Genomic DNA, 22357 nt, shown 5'->3' on the forward strand with positions numbered 1-22357 from the left:
GTGGAGTGAGTGTTTCTTCTTCTTTCCCAAAACAATTGTGGTTTAGCATCCTACAGGGGAGAGGTTGCCAGCACATATCACCCTGTAATGGCTTTGCTTCTTCTTGAAAAGTCTAAAGGCACAGTTGGTCTGTCAGTGGACAAGGGAGAGGTTGCCAGTACGTCACCTTGTCCTTTTTCCCTGCTGTCCAGAAGCACAGTAGAGCTAGAAGAAGAATAGGCTAATCATCAGTAGGAAAATTCTTCTGATGTGGAGGGGTCTTTTTGCAGTGAGAATCCTGGGTCCAGGCAGTCAGTCCTTGGCACTTCACAGCGGTGTTGGTAGACAGCAGGACTTGGAAAGGCTCTTTCCAGCGTGGAGCCAAAGCAGTCTTTCGTTGATGGATCTTTATGTAGAGCCAGTCTCCTGGTTTCAAGGAGTGGCAAGGTTGCACAGGATCCTTTGGTAGTGCTTCCTTCACCTGTGTATAAAAAGACTTAACACATTTCATTAGTGCCTGACAATACTTAAGCATTATGTTATCCATCAAATGAATGTCCATCTGAGCTGGGGTTAGTGGGGGTGCAGCTGGTAGTCACATTGGGCGTCCTGTCAAAATTGCATGAGGGCTGAGTCCAGTCTTTCGATTGGGAATGGCTCTCATACTCATCAGTGCCAAAGGAAGGGCATCTGGCCACTTTAAGTTTGTTTCAGCACAAATCTTGGCCAGTTTATTTTTTAAAATCCCGTTCTGGCGTTCCACTGTCCCAGCAGACTGTGGGTGGTGAGGGCAGTGAGCTGCACATAACTCCTTTACAATCTGTCCAGTAAAATGAGTTCCACGATCACTGTTGATACTCACAGGGATGCCAAAATGTGGCACAAAATCTTTAAGCAAAATTTCACAACAGTCCTGACATCTGCTTTTCTGCAGGGAAAAGCTTCAACCCAATTGGTAAATACATCAACTAAAACTAATATATATCCATAACCACAACTTTTAGACATTGAAATAAAATCAATCTGAATATTTACAAAAGGTCCCCAAGGAGGAGGATGGGCTGCCTGCTGCACACCAACCTCGTTTAACTGCAGCAACCATCCCCCCTTTCCTAGACTGAGCATGTTAGCTATTCTCTTTTTCCTCCCTTCTTGGCTTTTTTTTTTCGTTAACATACAAAGGAAACTTTTACTCTTTACTTATACACCTTCTTTTATACCATGAACACATAAACATTACTGTTATACAGTACATTAGTCTCATTATTCAATGTATGCCACATATACCCTTTCACTAAAATAACCTTATTACAGAACTTTGGAACAACAAGCCAGGACAAGTACACCCACTGTGAGAAGTTCACTTAATGTAACCTCTAGTCCAATAGCTTTCCACCATCCCCAGCCCTCTGGCTAAAAGTCTGAGGTAGCCAGAAGGATCCCTTGTACAATATGGGGAGTGGGTTAACTTTTCATGTCCTTGCTCCCAAAGACTGTTGGTATGCAAATTTTAACAACAATTCTTAATTAAAAGATTTGGCCAATGTAGTTTCTTTCTCTTACTGAAGAAAATGTATTAGACTTTAGTATATCACATTTTTCTGATGTAACCAAACACTTTGTATTCTAAGTTGAACAAAACAAGTATCTGCATTTCAAGCCAACACTTCCGCTTGAGTTCAAATCAGACCATCCCATGAAAATATTAAACACAACAATTCTGGCCACGAGACAAACACCACAAGACAGAACATAGAACACACAACATAATTTTTACTGTGCCAGTAAATCAAGGTACGTTGAATGTTGTGCAGCTGGCATTAGTTTTCTTTGATTATCTGAAAGACAAAAACAGAGGTCCACCCCTTCTGGGCAGTTAAATACTTAAAATATACAAATACTCTTGTTGATTCTAGGCAAAACAGAGGAATTACCCCATATTTTCTCGTATGTGTTTCTTAGACAGCCCTGGTTCAGCGGCCTCTACCTTATCAGTTAGTTAATTTGCATTAACACAGATGCTTTCTGGCTTGCTTTTTTTACTTTTAACTCCTGCTTTTAAACACTGAAAGAAAACATCACCACTTATAGTGCTTGTAGAGCCTAATAAAATTTTCATTACATAGCACTGTATACATTCTTCAACTGATTTAACAAAATTGTTCATAGCCAAACGATTGCAATCTAATAATTTCTTTGCCTGAATTTATTTACAAACATTTCAAAGACACCAAAAAACTGTTCTCTTTAGCATTTTTACAAAGTTCAACTGCTGTTCCCTCCAGCAACTACAGAGTCAATTTTTTCACTTTCCCTTAAAAATCACTTGCTTTTCCCTTCCAACAGCCACTTTACCAATTCAAATCACCATTCCAAATATCCTTCCGGGTATTTGAAATTCTCATGCTTATATTCACTTACTCCTTCTTTCCACTACACCCTCAAAAGTTTCCAACCTGTTTTCCAATCTCTCTGTCTGTTGCCTGCCCGCCTGGGCCCGATCCTGCTTTTCTCGCTGAATCGTCCCTATCCTAGGCACAACTTGTTCTACTACCAGTTTAGCTAGGAGGGTGGGCTTCACAACTAGCCCCCACCCTTCTGGTCTTTTCCCTAAAACATTTTTACTCCAAAACTACCCGAGTCCTCCCTAGTAAGGCTTGCCACCTGGGCAAAAATACATGGCCATTGGGTAAAGGCCATTTACTTAACACATAATCCAAACCCCTTTGGGGGTCTACCCAGAGACCCACCCATTTGTCTGCTGACACTTAAACAGAAAAGAAAATTACACAGAGAGCAGAGAAAATTACAGTCTAAGCCAGATTTTTCCACTTCTATTACATTGTCCGTCACAGGGGGCGGGACAGTAGGATCTCAATACAACCTCAGAGCTTCATCGCACACATGGCTTCCACCCTGAGGAATTACGAACGAGAAGTTCAGTTCCGCCCACACACCTAACGCCCAAATGAACAGAGCAGAAAAACCACAGTAACCGGTTAAACAAAACAGAACAAAACCAGATAGTGTTTCCTTATTCTATTAGGGCTCACCTTTAATCATGCTATTCTTAACATATAACACCAACAGCACCAAACAAAACAAACATAAAATAACAAGGGTAAAAGAGATAGATGGTGTAAATTCTGCAGGGCTCCCCCATACATAATTGCTCACCAAACTGTGACAAATTCCTGTTACTAATTTATCCCTCATGTCAGGTGATCAGACTGACACTGCATATAATCAAATTTTAAAGCTTCATTAAAAATAATAAAACAACAATGGAGAGTGTTGGGAATGCTCCCACCTCACACAGGAAAAATATGAATGCCCCAAGCCTTAAGCCACTTTAATACTCACACATGTCCCACTGGAAAGTTAAGCTTTGCAAATATAATTCCAATTCTGTAACTTGTACTGCCTTTGGTTTGCCCCTGTCTCTATTTTCCACAAGCAGCTGGGGCTGAAAGCAGTTTTTCTTTGCACTTAGCATAGTCCGCACTGATTCTTGACCTTGAACACAAAACAAGTTCTCCTTTATCTCTGGGCTAAGCTGAATTTCAAATTAACCCGTTCCTAGACAAATTGCTCACACTGTGTCAGAGGCTTTTCATTCGTGATTAAAAGCCCCTCTGAGATATATGATCTTATCTAGATTGAAGGTACCTTCTAATGGGCATTGTTTAGATGGATTTTCACGCGTGTGAAGATTCCAATTCTCTAAATACCTGCAGGTTTTAGGACCATAATGTACGTACATGTAATATGCTGGGGTACCCTTAGGGGGTGAGGAGGAATGTTTAGACTGTCCCTTATCCATTTTCCACTTACACACAGAGAGAGGGTGCCCTGTCTGCGCTAGCGGCTCAGAAACTAAGGATCTTTCCCTACAGGGCACTCACACAGGAGAGACTCACAAGGAAGACTACGACTCTCCTACACCTCCCTTCAGCAAAAAGCGTCGGCTAGTCTCTGGGAGACGGCGCCGCTTACTCTGATTGCATCCAGTGAGATGATCAGACTGTCAGTAGCCCACACGGAAGGGAAAGGGGAGGGAAGATGGGTTCACACACCCCTAGACCCAGGCAGCTTCCTCGCCGGACTATGCCAGGCTGAGTCAGCCCACCGTGGGTCGGATCTCCTAAAGATCCACTAGTTACCGGGCTTGCGTTAGAGCAGTCCTGATCATTAGCTTCCGCTTCACAGGGTACTCTGGGCGTCTTCCGATAACGATCACTCACACTGGTGTACACACACACACACCAAGGCCTCTTTTCTTCCTTTTTTGTTAACCCTTTTTTAACCTTTTTATCTCTTTTTAAATTTTTTTTTTTTTAACCACGATGCATCTTTACCTGGTCCGGACCAATACCATGAGGCGGTATGACAACCCCTCTTGAGGCGGTAAAAACCCCTCAGCACCGGTGCATTCTAATGCATTTACCTATGCATTACCTTATGCATTTACCTATGCATTTACCTTGGCCAACTCAGCAGTTCCCAGTACTGCTATAAACTAACCTTATTGGGGCCTCTCCCCAATACCACTTTGCATCTGATCCTGCTGCACAGTCAATAAGTTCAGATGGCGTGAGCCCAACAGAGACAGACATCCTCACGGAAAGTCCTCCTCCGATACCCCAATAGAGATTTCAAAAGGTCTCATACCTCTCATGTGGCGCCATGGGGTTCGAAGGGGAATGATCCGTAGTAGCCGTCTGTGGGTCCGTGGGCGTTGCCATCCTGGACAAGCCCCCAAATTGTCGAAGAAAAACTCAGTTCTCGCTTTTTGTTTGGGTGCAGCAAAATCAAATTATTATTATTTATTATTTCTCCAGTAATTACAATGGAGGGAGAGAGTGCCATAGGACACAGGGTCGCCCCAGTCCTGGACAGGTCTCTCAACTGGTAAACAATTACATCAAGCCTTTATACCTTTGTTACAGACAATTTCTAGCAATCATGGAGACAGTAAAAAGCAACAAATACATTTTGTTTATACATAGCAGAAAGGCTTATCTTATTTGTCTCACTCCTAAGAAAAGCAAGCCTGCATTTTGGTTAGTGATTGCAAGGTCGTAATAACTTTGTACACAGTTCTTGTCCTGTCGCCTCGCACTATCTTTGCTCCTACAAGTCTCACGTCATTAGGGTTACAGTATGGCCTGACTCTTGCTAACTGACTGACATGCATTAAAATCCCCTTCAAATCCTTATTGAAGCTTTCCCTGCTTCCACACTTATTAACTCAGAGTATGTGTTAATACCTGGGGGAGCAAACCACTGTGCATATCTCTCTATCAGTGTTATAGAGGGTGAACAATTTATGAGTTTACCCTGCATAAGCTTTAGACAGGGTAAAACGGATTTATTTGGGTTTAGACCCCATTGGGAGTTGGGCATCTGAGTGCTAAAGACAAGCACACTTCTGTGAGCTGTTTTCAGGTAATCCTGCAGCTTTGGGGCAAGTAATTCAGACCCTGGGTCTGTGTTGGAGCAGACGGGAGTGTCTGGCTCAGCAAGACAGGGTGCTGGAGTCCTCAGCTGGCAGGGAAAACAGGAGCAGAGGTAGTCTTGGCACATCGGGTGGCAGCTCCCAAGGGGGTTCTGTGATCCAACCCGTCACAACACACATGCATTGATGGCTTCTGAATTTGTTTGATCCTCTCAGAAAAGAGATCTAGGCATCGCTATGGTCATGTCAGTGAAGATGTCTGCTCAGTGTGTGGTGCTAGTTGAAGATGTGATTGAGGCTGCATTAAGAAAAGAGAATAAAACAGACAACACTGCTGTTTAGTGGATAGCTCAAAGAACTGAGAGTCTGAAGAACTTGGGTCAGATCCTCAACTGGAGCTATGCCAGTGTGAACCAGCTAAGGATGTGGGCCATGGTTTCCATTCTGGGCTTTCCTATTGCTTAGCTGGGCAGATCTTGGACAAGTTATTTGGCCTCTCTGTGCCTCAGCTTGCTCCTCGGTAGAATAGGGACAATAATATCTACTTTTGTAAAGTGCTTTGAGATCCTCAAATGAAAGGTTCTATAGGACTGCAAATGACAATTATGCTATAGTTTAATTCTGCTTTCGGCTTTGAGTTCATCTCAAATTAGAGAAAGAAGGGCAATCGAACTGAGGATGGTAGTTACTGTATGAGTAGACCAATTGCACCTTTTAATCTTCTCGTACAAGAACAAGGGCAGACAGAGAGCAACAAATCTAAAATGGATTGAAGGAAATCTTTTTTTCCCCTCATGCACTGTATAATTAACTTGAGGAACTCACCATTGCTGGATAGTCTTGAGAGAACCAAAATGTAATAACTTCAAAAATGGATTAGGCACACTTGAACTTGAACAGCATCTGTGGTTCTTATAGACTAGATAAAACATTATAAAGGCTCTGCATCCTGATGCTTCAGAGCATAAACAGATCACCAGCTGGGTTCAGAAAGAAACTTCCTCTCTGGGTATATGTTTGCAAAATTAGGGGAACTGTCAATGGGGTTTTTCTGTCTTCTAAAACATCCAACACGGGTCACTTGCAGAGGCGATATTAGGGTTCATGGACTATTGCTTTGTTACAGTATGGCAACTCTGAGGATGCACAGGATAAAAGCAGACACCTCTGTTCCTTCCAGCAAAGATCACTCTGGGGAGATCTTTAGGACATTCCCTCCCGTAATGCATATAATCCTTCCAAATCTGTACTGGGGAGAAAGGGCAACACATGCTGTGCCTCCAGCTTCTTCTCAGCTAGAAAGCAATAGTGACTGGGTGAACTGATAACTTCTTCAGCCTGATTACTTTGTCATTTGCTTGTGAAAGGTAGATCATGCAAACCTCGTGTTCAAGGGCATGCTGAATCCATTCATGTGAGGTCCTACTGTGTTCTACTACATCCTCCACTGCTTGCAATGGGCGCGCTGGAACCACAGAAAATGGTGTTTATCTAGAACACATTTGGAAAAGGAAATATTAAGGATGCTGCTACTAAATATAATTAGTAGAATATGGATTCCTGTGCAGAGGTGTCTTCTGTGTTCTCCTAACTATTGTTTGGTATATTTGCTTTTGAGAAAGAGCTCTTTCCCCAGTTAGGATTTCCCTTCCACTTGATCCTGTAGAGAAATCCAAGATGAAAGTTTTCCTTCACACAATGCACAGTGTGTAGAACTCTTTGACAGAAGATGTTGTGAAGGCCAAGACTAGAACAGGGTTTAAAGAAGAACTAGATAGGTCCATCAATAGCTATCCTCCATGAATTTATCAGCCAGGATGTGCAGGGATGGTGTCCCTAGCCTCTGTTTGCCAGAAGCTGGGAATGGGTGATGGGATGGATCCACTTGATTACCTGTTCTGTTCATTCCCTCTAGGTCACATGACATTGGTCACTGTCAGAAGACAGGATACTGGGCTAGACGGACCTTTGGTCTGACCCAGTATGGCTGTTCTTATGTTATGTTCATGATACTCTATTGACTTCAGCAGATTTACACCGGGAATGAATTTGCCCATGCTGTATTTAACATCACAATGTGTTCCTGTGGAAAGATTGTGCAGTGTCACACAGACTATTCCATGGGCCTGTTTGAACCTGGAAAGTGATATCAGTAAAGCTGGTCCAAAAAACGCTTTTTCCCCTGTATGGAAAATTTCAACTTTTCAAGAGAAAAAAGAAACCCACCACACTGAATATTTCTGGCCAAAGTCAGAAATGCTGCCTCCTGGGAGTTTTCTGGTGCCTCATGCCCAAATTCCTCTAGGGGTGGACAGTGGGCTCCCTGGCCAGACTATATATCCCTTGATATGCCCCCAATCTCCCCTCTTTACTGAGCCACTGCAGTGCATCATGGTGCACCACATCCATGTGATTCCCATGGAAGATGTAATACAGCTGGGAAACCCAGCCACAGAGAATGAGGGCATGAGCCATCCACTTCAACTCCCATTAAGCACCACATCAACATTTGCAAATGGAATTTTTATTATTATTATTTCAGCAAAAAGTTTTGATTTCCAAGTTTTCAGATTTTAAACAAAAAAGGTCAATTTTCTATGGAAAGTTGACACTTCATGGAAAATTTTGCTTTGTCAAAAACCCAATTTGCCTTAAACATTTTGAGGGAAAATATTAGACTAGCCCTAGATACCAGCTAGGGGGATTAATCTGAAAGCGCCAGGTGTATCGGTCTGGTTACTAGGGCTCAATATTCTTCGGAGAGCCCCTCCACCCACAGCCACACAGTTAATGTAACAGAACTGTGTCTTGTTGACCTACGGGGCACATTACAAAGCCTGTGTATACCCACAGGTTTATTCTGGGGAGGGAACTAGGTTAGGGAGTTCTTTTAGGCCCAAATTTGTTAAGAGTGGGTGCCTAAAGTGAGACGCCTAGCCATAGGGGTCATTTCAGAAAAATTCAGGTGGGCAAAATGTGCTTTCATGATGACCACATCCCAAGGCAGGGGGGAGAGAAAAGGAGGGCAAAAAGTGGAAGACATAATGGAGCATGGGTGAGGGTGAAAACCAAGGTCTAGCAAGGGACAACTGCCCCTCTTGCCCCATAGCAAATAACGCCCCTGCACCTATCTCCGTATTTAGGCATCTAAATAAGCGGCCTGAATTCCAGAAATTCTGAGCACCTGGAGGACCAAATACATCCCTGCTGTATGGAATTAGAGCTTCCATTTTAGTAAAGCATAACTGAACCTGGACTTGGCATGATTAATTTCTGAAGAACAAAAATTCTCACACACACACACAGACACACACACCCCTTACCTCTCACTTTCTCTGTCCCTTCCTCTTGTGGTCAAGGTGCGGACCGTTTCTATGACAACATCGAGGACATGATTGGTTATCGGCCGGGGCCGCTGATTAAGATATGCTGGCAGGTTGTCACCCCTGGTGTTTGCCTGGTAGGTACAAACTATGGTGAGGCATGTTTGTACAGGGATCCTAGAATCTGAGTGAAGAAGAGACTTTTGAGAGGGGCACTATTGTTTCATTGAATTGCTGTGGAGGAGCAGTAGCTTCTCCATAATTGAAGCTGAAATCAATTTCCATTGTAAAGCCTTGTCTTAGGTCTGGAAATTTCATTTAGCCTGAAAATTGGCATATATATTCTGCAGGCAAAGGAAAATGTATCTGCAAAGCCTGAAGGGAATTGATCAAATCATTTTTGAATTTCAGCCCATTAAAGAATTACCTTGTTCTGAAATGTTCTCTTCTGTCTACATTTCTATGACTCCCACTAGTTCAAAAACATCTTGTTCCTGCCCTTTGCTTTCCATAAAGTCAAGTCACCTTGAAAATGCACCCACCGACTATGTTTGAAGAAAACAGTTTATAATTAAGGAAAGATATTAACTATTTTTGTCTTGTGCCCAGTTCTGTTTCCATTGATTTCAGGAGATGGTATGGGCCTAATCCTGCTCCCGTGACTGTCATGACATTTGTTTGCCATTGACTTCAATGGGATCAGGATCAGGCACTATGGCCAAAATCTTCAACAGCTTGGATAGGCACAAATAGCTTTTGGAGCTGCCACCTGAGGGCTCCAGTGAGAGTTGAAAACAATCAGGGAGTTTTCAGAGCTGCTGCTTGGTCATGCATGAGTTGCTGAGAGCTCAGTGGTTTGAGTGCTCTGGAGGGCTGGGTGCTGGCTGAGAGCTCATCTTTCAATGAGTATTTTCAGAGAGGGCCTTGGGTGCCCCAGGGCTGTTCTCAGAGCTGAGAACAGCCCTGTCAGAGCTGAGAACAGCTCAGAGTCAGTCCTGTCAGAGGCATGACTAAGCCAGGAGTCACCAGAGAAGGTGCCCAAACTGCAGCCCCTGATTGGCTGCTCCAGAGTTTCCGCACCCTGACTACAGAGAGCTTACAAATAAGGACCTTCCTCCTACACATACATTGGAGAGAGAGGGAATTTCCTGGAGATTTAGAGGATCCATGTTGGAGAGGGCAAGGTGAGGTAAGGATTTGGGTAGGAGCTGGAAAGGTGAGGGATAGGAGGTAGAAGAGCACTGAGACTCACATCCCAAAGGTTCAGGGGAGGGGAGGGGTTGGTGAATGGAAAACAGCACAGGGGGGAGGAAAAATTCCAAAACCAAAAAATGTTTCAAAACTCAGTTAAGGCTGGTAAGTAACAGCAGTGTACATACCCATCACAATATTTCCAACTCCCAAACACTTAAGACCAAGGATATAACTAGGTAAGGAGATCACAAATCTTCTACTGCTTATACATCCCTTGTCAGGAACCGTCTCTCACCACCTGTTTCTGACTCACCATGTACCCACCTGCTATTCTGACTTATGTTCTTCATTCCTCAGGCGACCTTCCTATTTTCACTGATCAAGTACACCCCCCTCACATACAACAACTGGTACGTGTACCCTCTGTGGGGCTACGCTCTGGGCTGGTTGATGGCTCTCTCTTCCATGATCTGCATTCCACTCTACGTCATTTTCATCCTGCTGAAAACCAGGGGATCACTAAAGAAGGTAAAAGAAGGTCTGGAACTTCTAGGTCCCAGATTCAAATCCAGCCCAGGTCATCAGTGACTAAAGACTGTGTGAATGCTTCCCATTGGCTTGTGTGAAATAATAGATGGTCTCCATCCAGTGCAATAGAACCTCAGAGTTATGAACCCTTGGGAATGGAGATTGTTCGTAACTCTGAACAAAACATTATGGTGGTTCTTTCAAAATATTAGAATTGAACATTGACTTAATACAGCTTTGAAACTTTACTATGCAGAAGAAGAATGCTGCTTTCTCTATTTTTTTAGTAGTTTACATTTAGCACAGAACTGCACTGTAATTGGGTTTGGTTTTTTTGTCTCTGCTGCTGCCTGGTTGCATCCTTCCTGTTCCAAATGAGGTGTGTGGTTGACTGGTCAGTTCATAACTCTGATGCCCGCAATGCTGAGGTTCTACTGTACTAGTAAGAAACCATCTCAGCAACTGGTCCTAATTGAACCTCTTGTTGAGAGGCTTAGAAGAGAGGCCACAGAGGAATAGAGGTGTGGGGAATAAAGTACCCTCCTGCTCCCAGAGGTGGTCACTGTGGATCACATTTGAGACACATGAGTGGGACAGTGGGGATGAAGATAGGCAGCATAAGGACTATGCTGTCCTTGATCTGTGGCCCTGTCAGTACAGCAGTTTTCACGATCGTGAATGTCAAACAATTCAATGCGTAGCATTTCTTTAAAGGGATAGACCTAGAGGAGGGCCTGGCTCACTGAGGCTTGACACCGTGTTCGTTGGTTACATCTGTGTAAAGAGGGCATAAGTTAGAATGGGAGCAATTTGCAGTAATGTAAAATGATGACACAAGATGCAGGGAAATGGAGAATCTGGCCCGAACTGTTTGGAAGTGCTTCAAAAAAGAATATAGTGAATCAATGGTGTGACCAAATAGAAATGTCTCCTATCATCTACCTCTCTATAGGCACATGACCATATTTGTCAGTTCTTTCCAATGCATCCCTTTTCCTGTCAGCCCTTTGATTCTCTAGCTGAGTGCTGTAAGGTGATGAGAATGGAAGGAGCTGTGTAAGAGAAGGTTCTCTTGCCAATATCATTTGAGACCATGAAAGGATAGGGAAGAGGCCAGTGTAGATGAACGGAGGGATTTGGAAGGAGTGCAGAGAGAAACCAGAATTGTGCATTTGGCTGGAACAAGTCCATGGAGAGTTTTAAAAAGAAAGAGGAACATTTTGGACTGGATGCTGGAGAAAATGGGGAAGCAGCAGGGTCATTTGAAGCTGTGGCTGAAGGTGATGTGTTGAGGTTTTGTGGGACAAAGGTACCTTAATTTGGTACTGCCAGTTTATGGGAGCCCAAATCCTGAAGCCTTTACTCAGGCAAAACTCCCAGTGACTTCATTGGAAGATTTGCCTGTATAAGGAGTTAAGAGTCCATGGTCAATGGGTGATACACAAAAAAGTGGTCAGGATCACCTCCTCACAGGATGGGGCTCAGAGGAGGACATCTCAGTGAGGACCTCCTTGGCTAAGTCCTCCCCGATCATTCCATCTGGGTGGCCTGGCATTTGCCTACTGCAGAATGACCTGCAGCGGCTGTCGCTACACTGGGAAGGTTCTCGTGAATTTGCTCAGCTCCCAGGGGACCGACAAGCACTTCAGCCTTCCTGGAGCGGGCCAGATCTGCCGTTCTATGTGCAACCAATATGCATGAGTATGATGATGCAAGGCAACCATAATGCTGACTTAACTGGCTAGTGGAGGATTCCCTCAGTGTGGCACAGAGCTGTCATAGCAGCATCTATCTCTACCCCTCCCACTCTCTGGTGCAGAGAGTGTTGATGGAAAAGGGAGTTTGACTGAGGCAATGCTATACTCCGTCAATGCCTGGCTCCCAGAAAGGCCCCCTGAGGACACAGGCTTCTGGGCTTAAATTTCCAGTGGAGATCAGCTGCCCCCAGGATCAGGGGGAGTGAAGGTGCATAGAGCACCCTCCTGAGTTGTGCCAAGTGCAAGTCCTGGATCAGACACTGGCTCTTAACTCTGATCTTCCCCTTTACTCCTTACCAGTGTCTCCCTTGGCCAGGGCTGCCCCAGATAACTCTTCACAAGGTGTATTACCTAACCCTGCCTTGGCCTAGGCAATCTCACCAGGGTCAGTACGGGCAGGACATATGACTTTCTCCCAGTCTATACAAAGCTGCCTTTCCCCTGCCCAGTCCCCTCTTCTTCCATCACAGGGATCCTGAACCTGTGGAGAGCCTTATGCAAGGTTCTAAGATGTCTGTGGGGGGGGGGAAGGGAAGGGGCCATGGAGGTGGCCACCCCCTATTCCGAGGCCCACACACACTGGGTTACTTCCTTGTGAAGACCTGGGGAAGCACAGTCTCTCCCGGTTTGTCCCAGTTTGAGTGACAGCTCAGGCTGATGGAAATGCAAATGAATTGGGGAGGGTGGAATTTAACGCTGGGGGGAGTTATTCAAATCTCGCTAAATGAGATGAGTGGAGAGGAGAACCCTGCAGTAATATTGCATCAGGGAAAAAAACTGGGCTCACAACATCCTTTCCAGCTCAGTCACCTCAGGGAAGGTGAATCCGTGCCCATGAGGCTCTTATTTCCTGGCTAGGAACTCTAACTTAATTGGAAGTGACAGGCTGTGTGGCAGTACTGATTAGTGCCCACCTCAGGTGCCTAATGAGATACAAGGCAAAGCCCCATTCAGAGAAGAGGGGGAGAAAAGACTTGAGCGAATGGGGAAGGGAGGAAGGCAGAGAAGACAGTCGAAGTGCACCAAACCAGTCTCTATCTGGTCACAAAGGTCCTGGTGGATTCTCCATCATTGACAATTTTTAATTCAAGATCGGATGTTTTTCTAAAATGTAACTTCTATGGCCTGTGTTATACAGGAAGTCAGATTAGATGATCACAATGGTCTCCTCTGCCCTTGGCATCTATGAATCACTGAGTCCTCAGTCTGCTGACCCATGTGATGCAACACTTCCACATTGGTTACATGATCTTTCGCACAATAGAACTGTACAATCTCATTTTTGTGTGTAGATGTGTCTTACTCTTCCAGATGTTTGACACATGGGAAAATGATCCACTGGCTTTGCCAATTCTTACCTTCACATCTTTAGGGAGATGGCCATTAGCAGATATTGTACTTCCAAAATAGATTAAGTCATTAACTCTTTTGTACTCTTCTCCATCAATCACACATCTGCCCGTGTTGATAGCATTCTCTCCTATCTCCATGATTTTGGTCTTCTGTATACAGATACAAAGTCCCACTTTGGCTGCTTCTGCTTTTAGATTCATAAAGAGTCCTTTCATTCCATCCCAGTTGGTATCCAGCATGACTATATTGTCTGCAAAATCTAAGTCTTGCAGCCTATTTCTTGCCTAAACGATACCAGTGTTCTCGTCAGTAGCTGTAAGTCTTATCACAAAATCTATGACAATACAGAAGCCAAGTAGAGAAAATATGCAACCTTGCCTTATGCCAGTAATACTCTTAAACCAGTCTGTGACTCTACTTTTGGTCCTGATGTAACCTCGCCAGACAAAGCTTTTATCAAATTAACAGTCTTTGCTGGAACTTCATAGTGTCTCAAGATCTTCCAGAGGGCATCTCTGTGCATGCTATCAAATACTTCAATAAAATCAAGGATGTTTAAAACTATACTCTTCTGGTATTCTAAGCCTTGAGTCTTCTCAAGGTGAAAATCTGTTCCGAACATGACCTACCAGATTGAAATCCAGCCTGTTCTTCCCTGAGTACTTTATCAAAAGCAGTTTTCATCCCATTCAAAATGATAATACAAAACACTTTCCCAGGTACAGCTAGGAGTATCACCCTTCTCTAGTTATCACAAATAAGCTGTTCTACCTTTTCAGGGATTTTGCAGATAACCCCTCTTCTCCAATCTTTGGACAGGTGTCCCTTCTCCAGACCACTCCAACTGCCTGCACATGTAATTCACCAGCACTTCCTCCCCAGCATTTAACATTTCAGCATTTGTTTTATCCTAGCCTTTAACACTCTTCAGCTGGTTTATAGCCTTAGTTCCTTCCTCCAAGGTGATTACTTGTAGTGGTATAGATAAGACCACTATGTCTTCACATTTCTCAGTATGTATTAATGATTCTGGCTGGTTTAGCACAGCCTGGAAATGTACCATCCAATGGGTACTCTGTCCATCCTTTGTGGTTAAAATCGTACAATCTTGAGCTTTTCTACACAATTCTACAAAGGTTAGAGCATTGTGATGTCAGTTGTTTAGATACTAGAGAGCTTTTTAGAATCCTCTCTCCTATGTGCCTCCGCAGTGTCTCTTGCTTTTTTTCCATCCATTCTCTAAGATCTCTTCTGGCTAATCTTTTACCTTCCTTGTCTTTGTCCACATATTCTTGTTGCAGAATAGTTCTTTTACTGCTGTCTCCTTCTTGCTTTCTTGTCTTTAATTCTTTCCTCTCTTCAACTAGCTTCCATGTATTTGGTTGGAGCCATTCTTCTTTCTTAGATAGTTTCATCCCCAGGGGTGGCTCCAGGCCCCACCACGCCAAGCGTGTGCTTGGGGTGGCATGCCGCGGGAGGCGCTCTGCCGGTCGCCAGGAGGGCGGCAGGCAGCTCCGGTGGACCTCCCGCAGGCGTGCCTGCGGAGGGTCCGCTGGTCCCGCGCAGCTTCGGTGGAGCATCCACAGGCACACCTGCGGGAGGTCCACCAGAGCCGCGGGACCGGCGACCACCAGAGCGCCTCCCGCGGCATGCCGCCGTGCTTGGGGTGGCAAAATGTCTAGAGCCACCCCTGCTCATCCCACATGGTAGTCCTGGATGCATCCTCACTTGCCTTTTTGAAAAACTCCCATTGTTTTTCTGTCATCCATCTGTGTCTTTAACTCTCTTCAAATCTATTGCTAAAATGCATCTTGAAATGTGCCTTCACTGTTGGATCTACTAACTTTCTAGTATCATACATTCCTTCTGCCTTGAGGAGTAGTTTTCTTTTTTGTTGTTGTTTTTTTATTTATTTTATTTTGATTGTCCCAATAACAAGATGGTGGTCACTTCTGATACTAGCACTTCTATACAGCCTGGTGTTCAACTGTGATCTTCTCTAGCACCTGCTAAAGGCAACATGATCAAGCTGTTTTTGGGTGAAGCCATCATTTCATCTCCACGTCAGTTTGTCTTTCCTTGTGTGAAAATGCATAGACTGCATAGGACACAGAATTATAAAAACATTTTCCATTGTCAGTCTGTTCTAATATGCCATTTCTGCCCATAATGTGCTCAGATCCAGTATTATCATCGCCAACCTGTGTATTTAGATCTCCCATAGAGATAACAATATCATATTTATTGATCTTGCCAAGGACACTCTGCAACCTTTCAGAGAAACAATCTTTGCCTTGTTCATCGCAATCATTTGTTAGGTGCATAACACTGAACGTGTATGACTTTTGCTTGGTTTGTCATAAAACAAGCGGTCAGTATTCTTGAATGTGCAGATACCCATTCCTTCAGTGCTGTAGTAGCTTCCTTGCTAAATTTAACCTTCCCAATGTTTATCATCTTCTCTTCAACCATGCCTTCCAATGATAATTAGATGGGTCCAGTCCACCTCATCTCTATCACTCCAAGTATACTTGGGCCAGAGATTTTCATTTCTCGATAACTTGGGTCAGTCTGCCTGTGCTCTGAAGTGATCTACCATTCCAACTCCCAATTCTTGACTTAGTTTTAGCGTGAAGATACCCCATTTCAGATTAACAACTTCCTTGCGGATTTGATTCTCCAGCATCAGAATGTCAGACGGATTTGCTAGTTGATCAGTACCATTTTGTCTTACATCCAGCACATCATGATTCTCCACAGTTGATAATGACAGATTCATCTTGTCTCTGGGATGTTTCTGTAACAGAGCATTTTTGTGAGACCAGTGGACTGCCTTTAGTTTGGCTCCTACCCTTTGATCTTTCTGTCTTGGATGACCCTACCAGGAGTTCTACCCCTGCCAACATAGCTCTCAGGGTATCTGGAGCACACAAGCATATGCACCACATCAAGGTGCAGTTGCTGGGGAAACTATAGCTGTCCTCACACTGGAGGAGTGGTTATTGCATTAATGAGACCAATATAATTAAAGTGGTAAAACTTGTGTGTAGACAAGACTTCAGCTACCTAGTCTACAACACAACCAGCTTACACAGCTGAAAGATGTTAAACTGTCTGCTATTAAAGGTAGATGGGGGGGCCTTTGTGACTTAACTTTCCCAGCTGTAAAATGGGAATGATACTTATCCACCTTTGGTAAGCCTTTTGAGATCTATAGCCAAAAAGTTCCTGTAGGTGCCAAATATTTTATTATGATATGTTAGTGCTAATTTATAGTGTGCTCAAGTGACTGATTTAGTCAAGTACAGATAAGGGATTTTTGTGTTTACCTCTCACTTTATAAAATGTCAGATATAACTTCCATGGACTTTTTAACTGCCTCTTTATAAAGAAGCTTCCAAGGACATGGATTAGAAATGCAGGAAGGGGTCTGTCCACCTTCCCCGCCCCTCCCCCCCACCTCCAAAAAAATCCTCAATGAATATTTGTTCTGATTTTGAAATGGAGTCTCCCTGACTGTGCTTGTGCCCCTCTTTCATTTACTGCCTATGAATATTTTAAGCAATGCATGTACTGGCAGCAAAGCTCCAAGGAACAGCATGCTGTATTTAAAGTGAATATTGCAGTATATTCATGGAAAGCACATTTCTAATTGGTAATTGTGACTATTCACACCAGCAAGCTGACTCCCAGAGTTCCACTGGGCCAATCAGGAAACACAAACATTGTTACGTTATGTGTCCAGTTAAAAACAGCTCAAATTCCAAACATGGAATCACAAACAAGCTACAGGCCAAGAACTATGCCAGAAATTACTGGATGAATATTTTTGAATAAATTAGAGAAAATAATAATCTGTTGGCAGGCAATTCACAAACAGAGAGCAAGAGTGTCAAAATTAGTTATATAAATGAGTTAATTGCTCAGCCTTGTTTGTGATACGGTCTGTAAGCATGTGATCAGATGAGTGGTGTGTGCTGAGCCAGACAGTCTGCACAGAAAGACCCATGTATCTATGAATATCAATGTCTATTAGAGAAGTGTTTTGATGCTCAATGAATCTGAAAACCACTTTGTGGTAGTCCCAGGGAGTGCAGGTCTCAGGAGGGTATAGGGTGTGAGACGAATGCTAGAAACATGGAGTGGGGGGAGGGGGGAGAAATCTGTAGCTAAAAGCATCTCTCTCTCTGAGACTGCTCTGTGGGTAGGTGTGTGCAGTGGGATAATATTACCACCTAGCGTTTTCCATCCAATGATCACAAAGCATGGCACAGCCTCTAATGAAAGCCTCCCAGGACCCCTGTAAGAAGGGCAGTATTAGTAACCCTGTTTTACAGTTGATGACATGGGTGCAAAGAGCTGAAGATGCTGATTTTTCTATTGACATGAACTGGATCTGTGACTGAGCAGCACTTCTTTATTATCAGCCCTCTGAATCGGATGAGTTCAGAGGAGCCACAACTCCCATTGAAGGCAGCAGAAGGTGTGACTACTCAGCACCACAGACAAATTAAGTCACAAGGGGCTTGTCTGAGGCCACTGGAGATGTGAGGCAGAACCAGGCATAGAACCCTTGTGTACTGATGCCTACTCCTGTGCCTTAAACAGAAGACCGTCCCTCCTCCCATAAATACATCTCTAGTGCACCTTGTGATACATGTCCCAAAATGTAAACAAATAGCAACATTGTAAGTCTGGAGGTTGAATAATCATGGATGAGAACTGGCTAAAGATAAGTAAAAAGTGAGTGTGTGTGTGTGTGTGTGTGTGTGTGTGTGTGTGTGTGTGTGTGTGTGTGTGTGTGTGTGTGTGTGTGTGTGTGTGTGTGTGTGTGTGTGTGTAAAAAGAGAGAGAGATATCGCTCTAGGCACCAGCTAAACAAGCAGGTGCCTAGGGCGGCAAAATATATGGGGTGGCATAATGCTGGGGCCCCAGCTCATACCTAAAGCAGCGTCCTGGGCTATATCCTGACTGCCCTGTGGGCGTTAACCAGCCTGTTGTTCTGCCGCTGGGTGCAGCGGGACAGGGAGCCGGTTAAGTGGGGAGCGTGTCCCTGCTGCTCTCCTGTGGGCGGCGGCCACCCCCGACCCCTCAGGCGGGAGCTGGTAGTATGGCCCTGCTCCGGCTGCAGAGGACGGAGGGAACATGGCGCCCGGGCAGGCCGCTCCTCCTTGGCTTGTCCCCGCCTCTGACTCTGACTTCTCCTCCTCCTCCTTCCCTCTGTGCCGCTTCCTGCCAGGGGAGGGGAGAGGGGAGCAGAGCAGCAGCCTGGGCTGAGCCCAGCTTGTGCCAGGGCCAAGGCAAAGACCAAGGATGAGTTGGGCTGGGATCCAGCAGCAGCCCCAACCCCTGGGCCTGGGAGTGGTGGTGATGGGAGATGAATCCACCTTGGGCCAGATCCGCAGCAAGGTAAGAGTTGGGCCGGGCAGGAGGGTCCCTGGGGAGCTTCTGCCTGCTGGAGCCCCAGAGGCTGCTGCCTCCCTCCCCAGCCCCTCACAGCACTCCAGTGTCTGGAGACTCCTTCTGCCTCCCCTCCTGCAGGGGGTGAGTGACCTGGCAGAGAGGGGCAGCATCTGTTCAGCAAGCCCAGCAACACTTCCTTGGCTCCTCCAGCCCCAGAGCTCTCTCCATTGCATGCCCCTCGGGTTCCCAGTTGGGTGCCCTTGGCACTGGGAAAATGCCAGCAGGGCTGGGTCCAATGTGTATGCGAGCTCGTGGGGAGCTCTCTCGCCCCAATGACTAGCACCTTACTTACGGCAAGTACAGTAGTGCAATAGGAGTATGACGTGAAAAATATCATGTCACGTTGTGACACAGTCACTCAAATCACGATTACATGTGTGTACGGTGCTGCCCTATCGGCGCCATTTGTGCTAATTTCCGTTTTGCGTCGGTGCCAGTGGTTATAGGGCTAAAATGCTGGGACAAAAATGAAAATGACTTTCCGGTGCTGCTTGCCAGCAACAAAGAGAGAAACAGCAAAAAGAATTAGAAAAATCTCATACTTCAAAAAAGTATTTTAAATAAAGTTGACAATCAAGGAGAAAGCTCTAAGCAATGTGTTGAAGGTGATTATTCATCAACTGATGGAGACCGATCGAACCAAAGATTACCTTTATCAACTGATAAAGATGAACAACAATCTGACCAAAGATTATCTTCGCTAACTGATAAAGACGAACAATCACAATCCATCCAAAGATTTACTATTTCAGCTGAAAAGTCCAGAAATGAAGAACTGTTATCCAAATCTAAAACTGAAGAACAATTATTGGAAGGTGAAGAGACTGACATAGGATCAGATCCAAGTACATGGCCGACAATAATTACTGATGCAATGCGAATTATTATTGTGAAAAAAGGTCTTTCAAAACTAGATCCTACATTTGAATATCCATTTAATGAGTCGAATCGTTGATTTATGCCATCCAGTATGAAGAAAAAAAATGAAAAATGGGGAACAGATTAATAGATCGTGGTTAGTGTATTCACAGATCAAAGATGTAGTTTTTTGTTTTTGCTGCCAACTGTTCTGTAACTCAGACATTCTTCTGGCAACTGCAGGTTTTAATGACTGGCAAAATTTGCATCAGCATTTGAAAGAACATGAAAAATCATTTACGCTCATTGACAAATTGGATTGAGCTGTCAAACAGATTATGTTCCGGTACAACAATCGATGCAGTACAGCAACATCAGCTAAATTCAGAAATTCTACGTTGGCAAGCGGTGTTGGAACGTTTACTGGCAATCATTAATTTCCTAGCCAAACAGTGCCTCGCATTCCGTGGATCCTCGGATATTTTATTTGAGAATAACAATGGAAATTTCTTAAAATTGGTTGAGTTATTGGCAAAATTTGATAATGTTATGGCTGAGCATGTACAAAGAGTGAAAGATGGAGAGATTCACACCCATTATTTGGGTAAAAATACACAAAATGAGATAATAGAATTAATTTCTAATGGAGTGTAATGAAATTTTATTGAATTTGAAACATGCCAAATATTACTCAATTATAGTTGATTGTACTCAAGATCTGAGCAAAACAGAGCAAATGTCAATAGTGTTACGATTTCTGAAAATTGATGAAAATGCAGAAGTGAAATTTGTGAACGAAACTCCTGGGAAAGCCCTCACACATGTAATTCTACAGAGATTGGAACATGATGGAATACCTTTAGAAAATATGCGCGGCCAAGGGTACGATAATGGCTCAAACATGCAAGGACGACATGCAGGTGTACAGCAAAGAATATTGAATTTAAACAATCGAGCTTTTTTCATTCCTTGCCATGCGCATTCGCTCAGTCTGGTTCTCAGTGATGCCGCCAAATCATCTAAAGATGCCGTTTCATATTTTACCACAGTGCAAGCAATTTACAACTTTTTAGTGCTTCCACACACCGTTGGGCAGTCTTGAAGCATCTTGAAGAAAAACTCACACTTAAACCTCTAAGTCAAACTAGATGGGAAGGCAGGATAGATGCTATTAGACCATTCCAATATTCATCAGGAGAGATTTACGATGCACTATTCAAAATAAGCCAGGACTTGTCATATGATCCTTCATTTCGACATGAAGCTGAAACATTGGCTCAGAAGATGATGCAGTTTCAATTTTCATGTTGCATGGTTATTTGGCACAATATTCTAAATCAAATTAATTTGACCAGCAAAGTTATGCAGAACATAATAGACATATCCGAGGGAAAGACTATTTTGAATAAAACGCTGGAATATTTTTAAAAAAAAATACCGTTCAGATGAAGGATTTGAAGAAACTGACAAAGAAGCAACAATAATAGCAGAGGATCTTGATTTTGAACTGACGTTTGCACCTCAACGATTCATTCATCCTCGGGGGAAAAACAAGACAGTTTTGTTATGATGATCACGATGATCCTATTCTTGAGCCAAACAAAAGGTTTAAAGTTGAATGTTTCTATTGTATTTTGGATGTAGCTATAACTTCCATTGAAGAAAGATTTTGTCAGTTGCATGGTCATTGTGAAACTTTTGAATTTTTATAGGATATTGGAAATATTAAAAATCAGTTTTCCAAAGAAGACCTCATGAAGCAGTGCCAAGCCCTACATTTAGCGCTGAGTACTGATAACGCTGCTGACATTGATAAAGCTATTAATTCATCATACAATTCTACTGTATATGAGCTAATAAGGCCTAAAACTTCTCCTCTAAAAGTATTAGAATTTATAGCAAGAAATTATTTTTTCACTCAAAACACTGCTATAGCATTACGCATTCTTTTAACATTACCAGTATCAGGGGCTTCTGGTGAGCACAGTTTCTCAAAATTGAAATTATTAAAAAATTATTTGAGGTCCATCATGTCAAAATCGTATGTCAGGACTTTTTTGCAAAAAAAATTAGATTCACTGACTTATTAAAAGACCGCAAGTATAAAAACCAGAAAAATTCAGTTCAGATAAATTATTTTAATTTATGAGAAACTGGAAGACACTAACATTTTTATTACAGTGTATAGTTGAACTCAAATTGTTTGTAATTGTGTTTTTGTTAAAATTAAATGTTAAAATTACCCTAGTAGGAAACTGTTTTATTTCACTAACTACAAATTCTGTTTTCATTTTTTAAAAAGTTTAAACAGTCAAAACAAAACTGCAAAGTGCAAACATGTAAAAGCCAAAAAAAGCGGTGAGGGGGAGAGGGCAGGCAAAAATGTTTTTGCTTGGGGCAACAAAAAAACTAGAGCCAGCCGTGTGGGTGGGTGAGAAGAATGG

At 43.5% G+C, this 22357-nt stretch overlaps 2 protein-coding genes across 3 annotated transcripts in view; one reads left to right on the plus strand and one right to left on the minus strand.

The window, feature by feature from the left end:
- The window catches only part of LOC123351545 (sodium- and chloride-dependent GABA transporter 2), a 503805-nt gene that overhangs the window by 377932 nt on the left and 103516 nt on the right, over window positions 1–22357 (minus strand). The window lies entirely within an intron of this gene.
- Window positions 1–22357, plus strand: part of LOC123351556 (sodium- and chloride-dependent betaine transporter-like) — a 58325-nt gene that overhangs the window by 34846 nt on the left and 1122 nt on the right. The window contains exons 13-14 of one of the 2 annotated variants that reach the window (XM_044990984.1): window positions 8797–8897; window positions 10312–10482. In XM_044990984.1, coding sequence (XP_044846919.1) covers window positions 8797–8897; window positions 10312–10482 — 272 coding nt within the window. Of the gene's footprint in view, window positions 1–8796; window positions 8898–10311; window positions 10554–22357 lie in introns of both variants that reach the window. The other variant, XM_044990989.1, reaches the window with a different exon arrangement.

This window comes from Mauremys mutica, chromosome 1 (genome assembly GCF_020497125.1).
Source record: "Mauremys mutica isolate MM-2020 ecotype Southern chromosome 1, ASM2049712v1, whole genome shotgun sequence".
In the NCBI taxonomy this organism is placed as follows: domain Eukaryota; kingdom Metazoa; phylum Chordata; order Testudines; family Geoemydidae; genus Mauremys; species Mauremys mutica.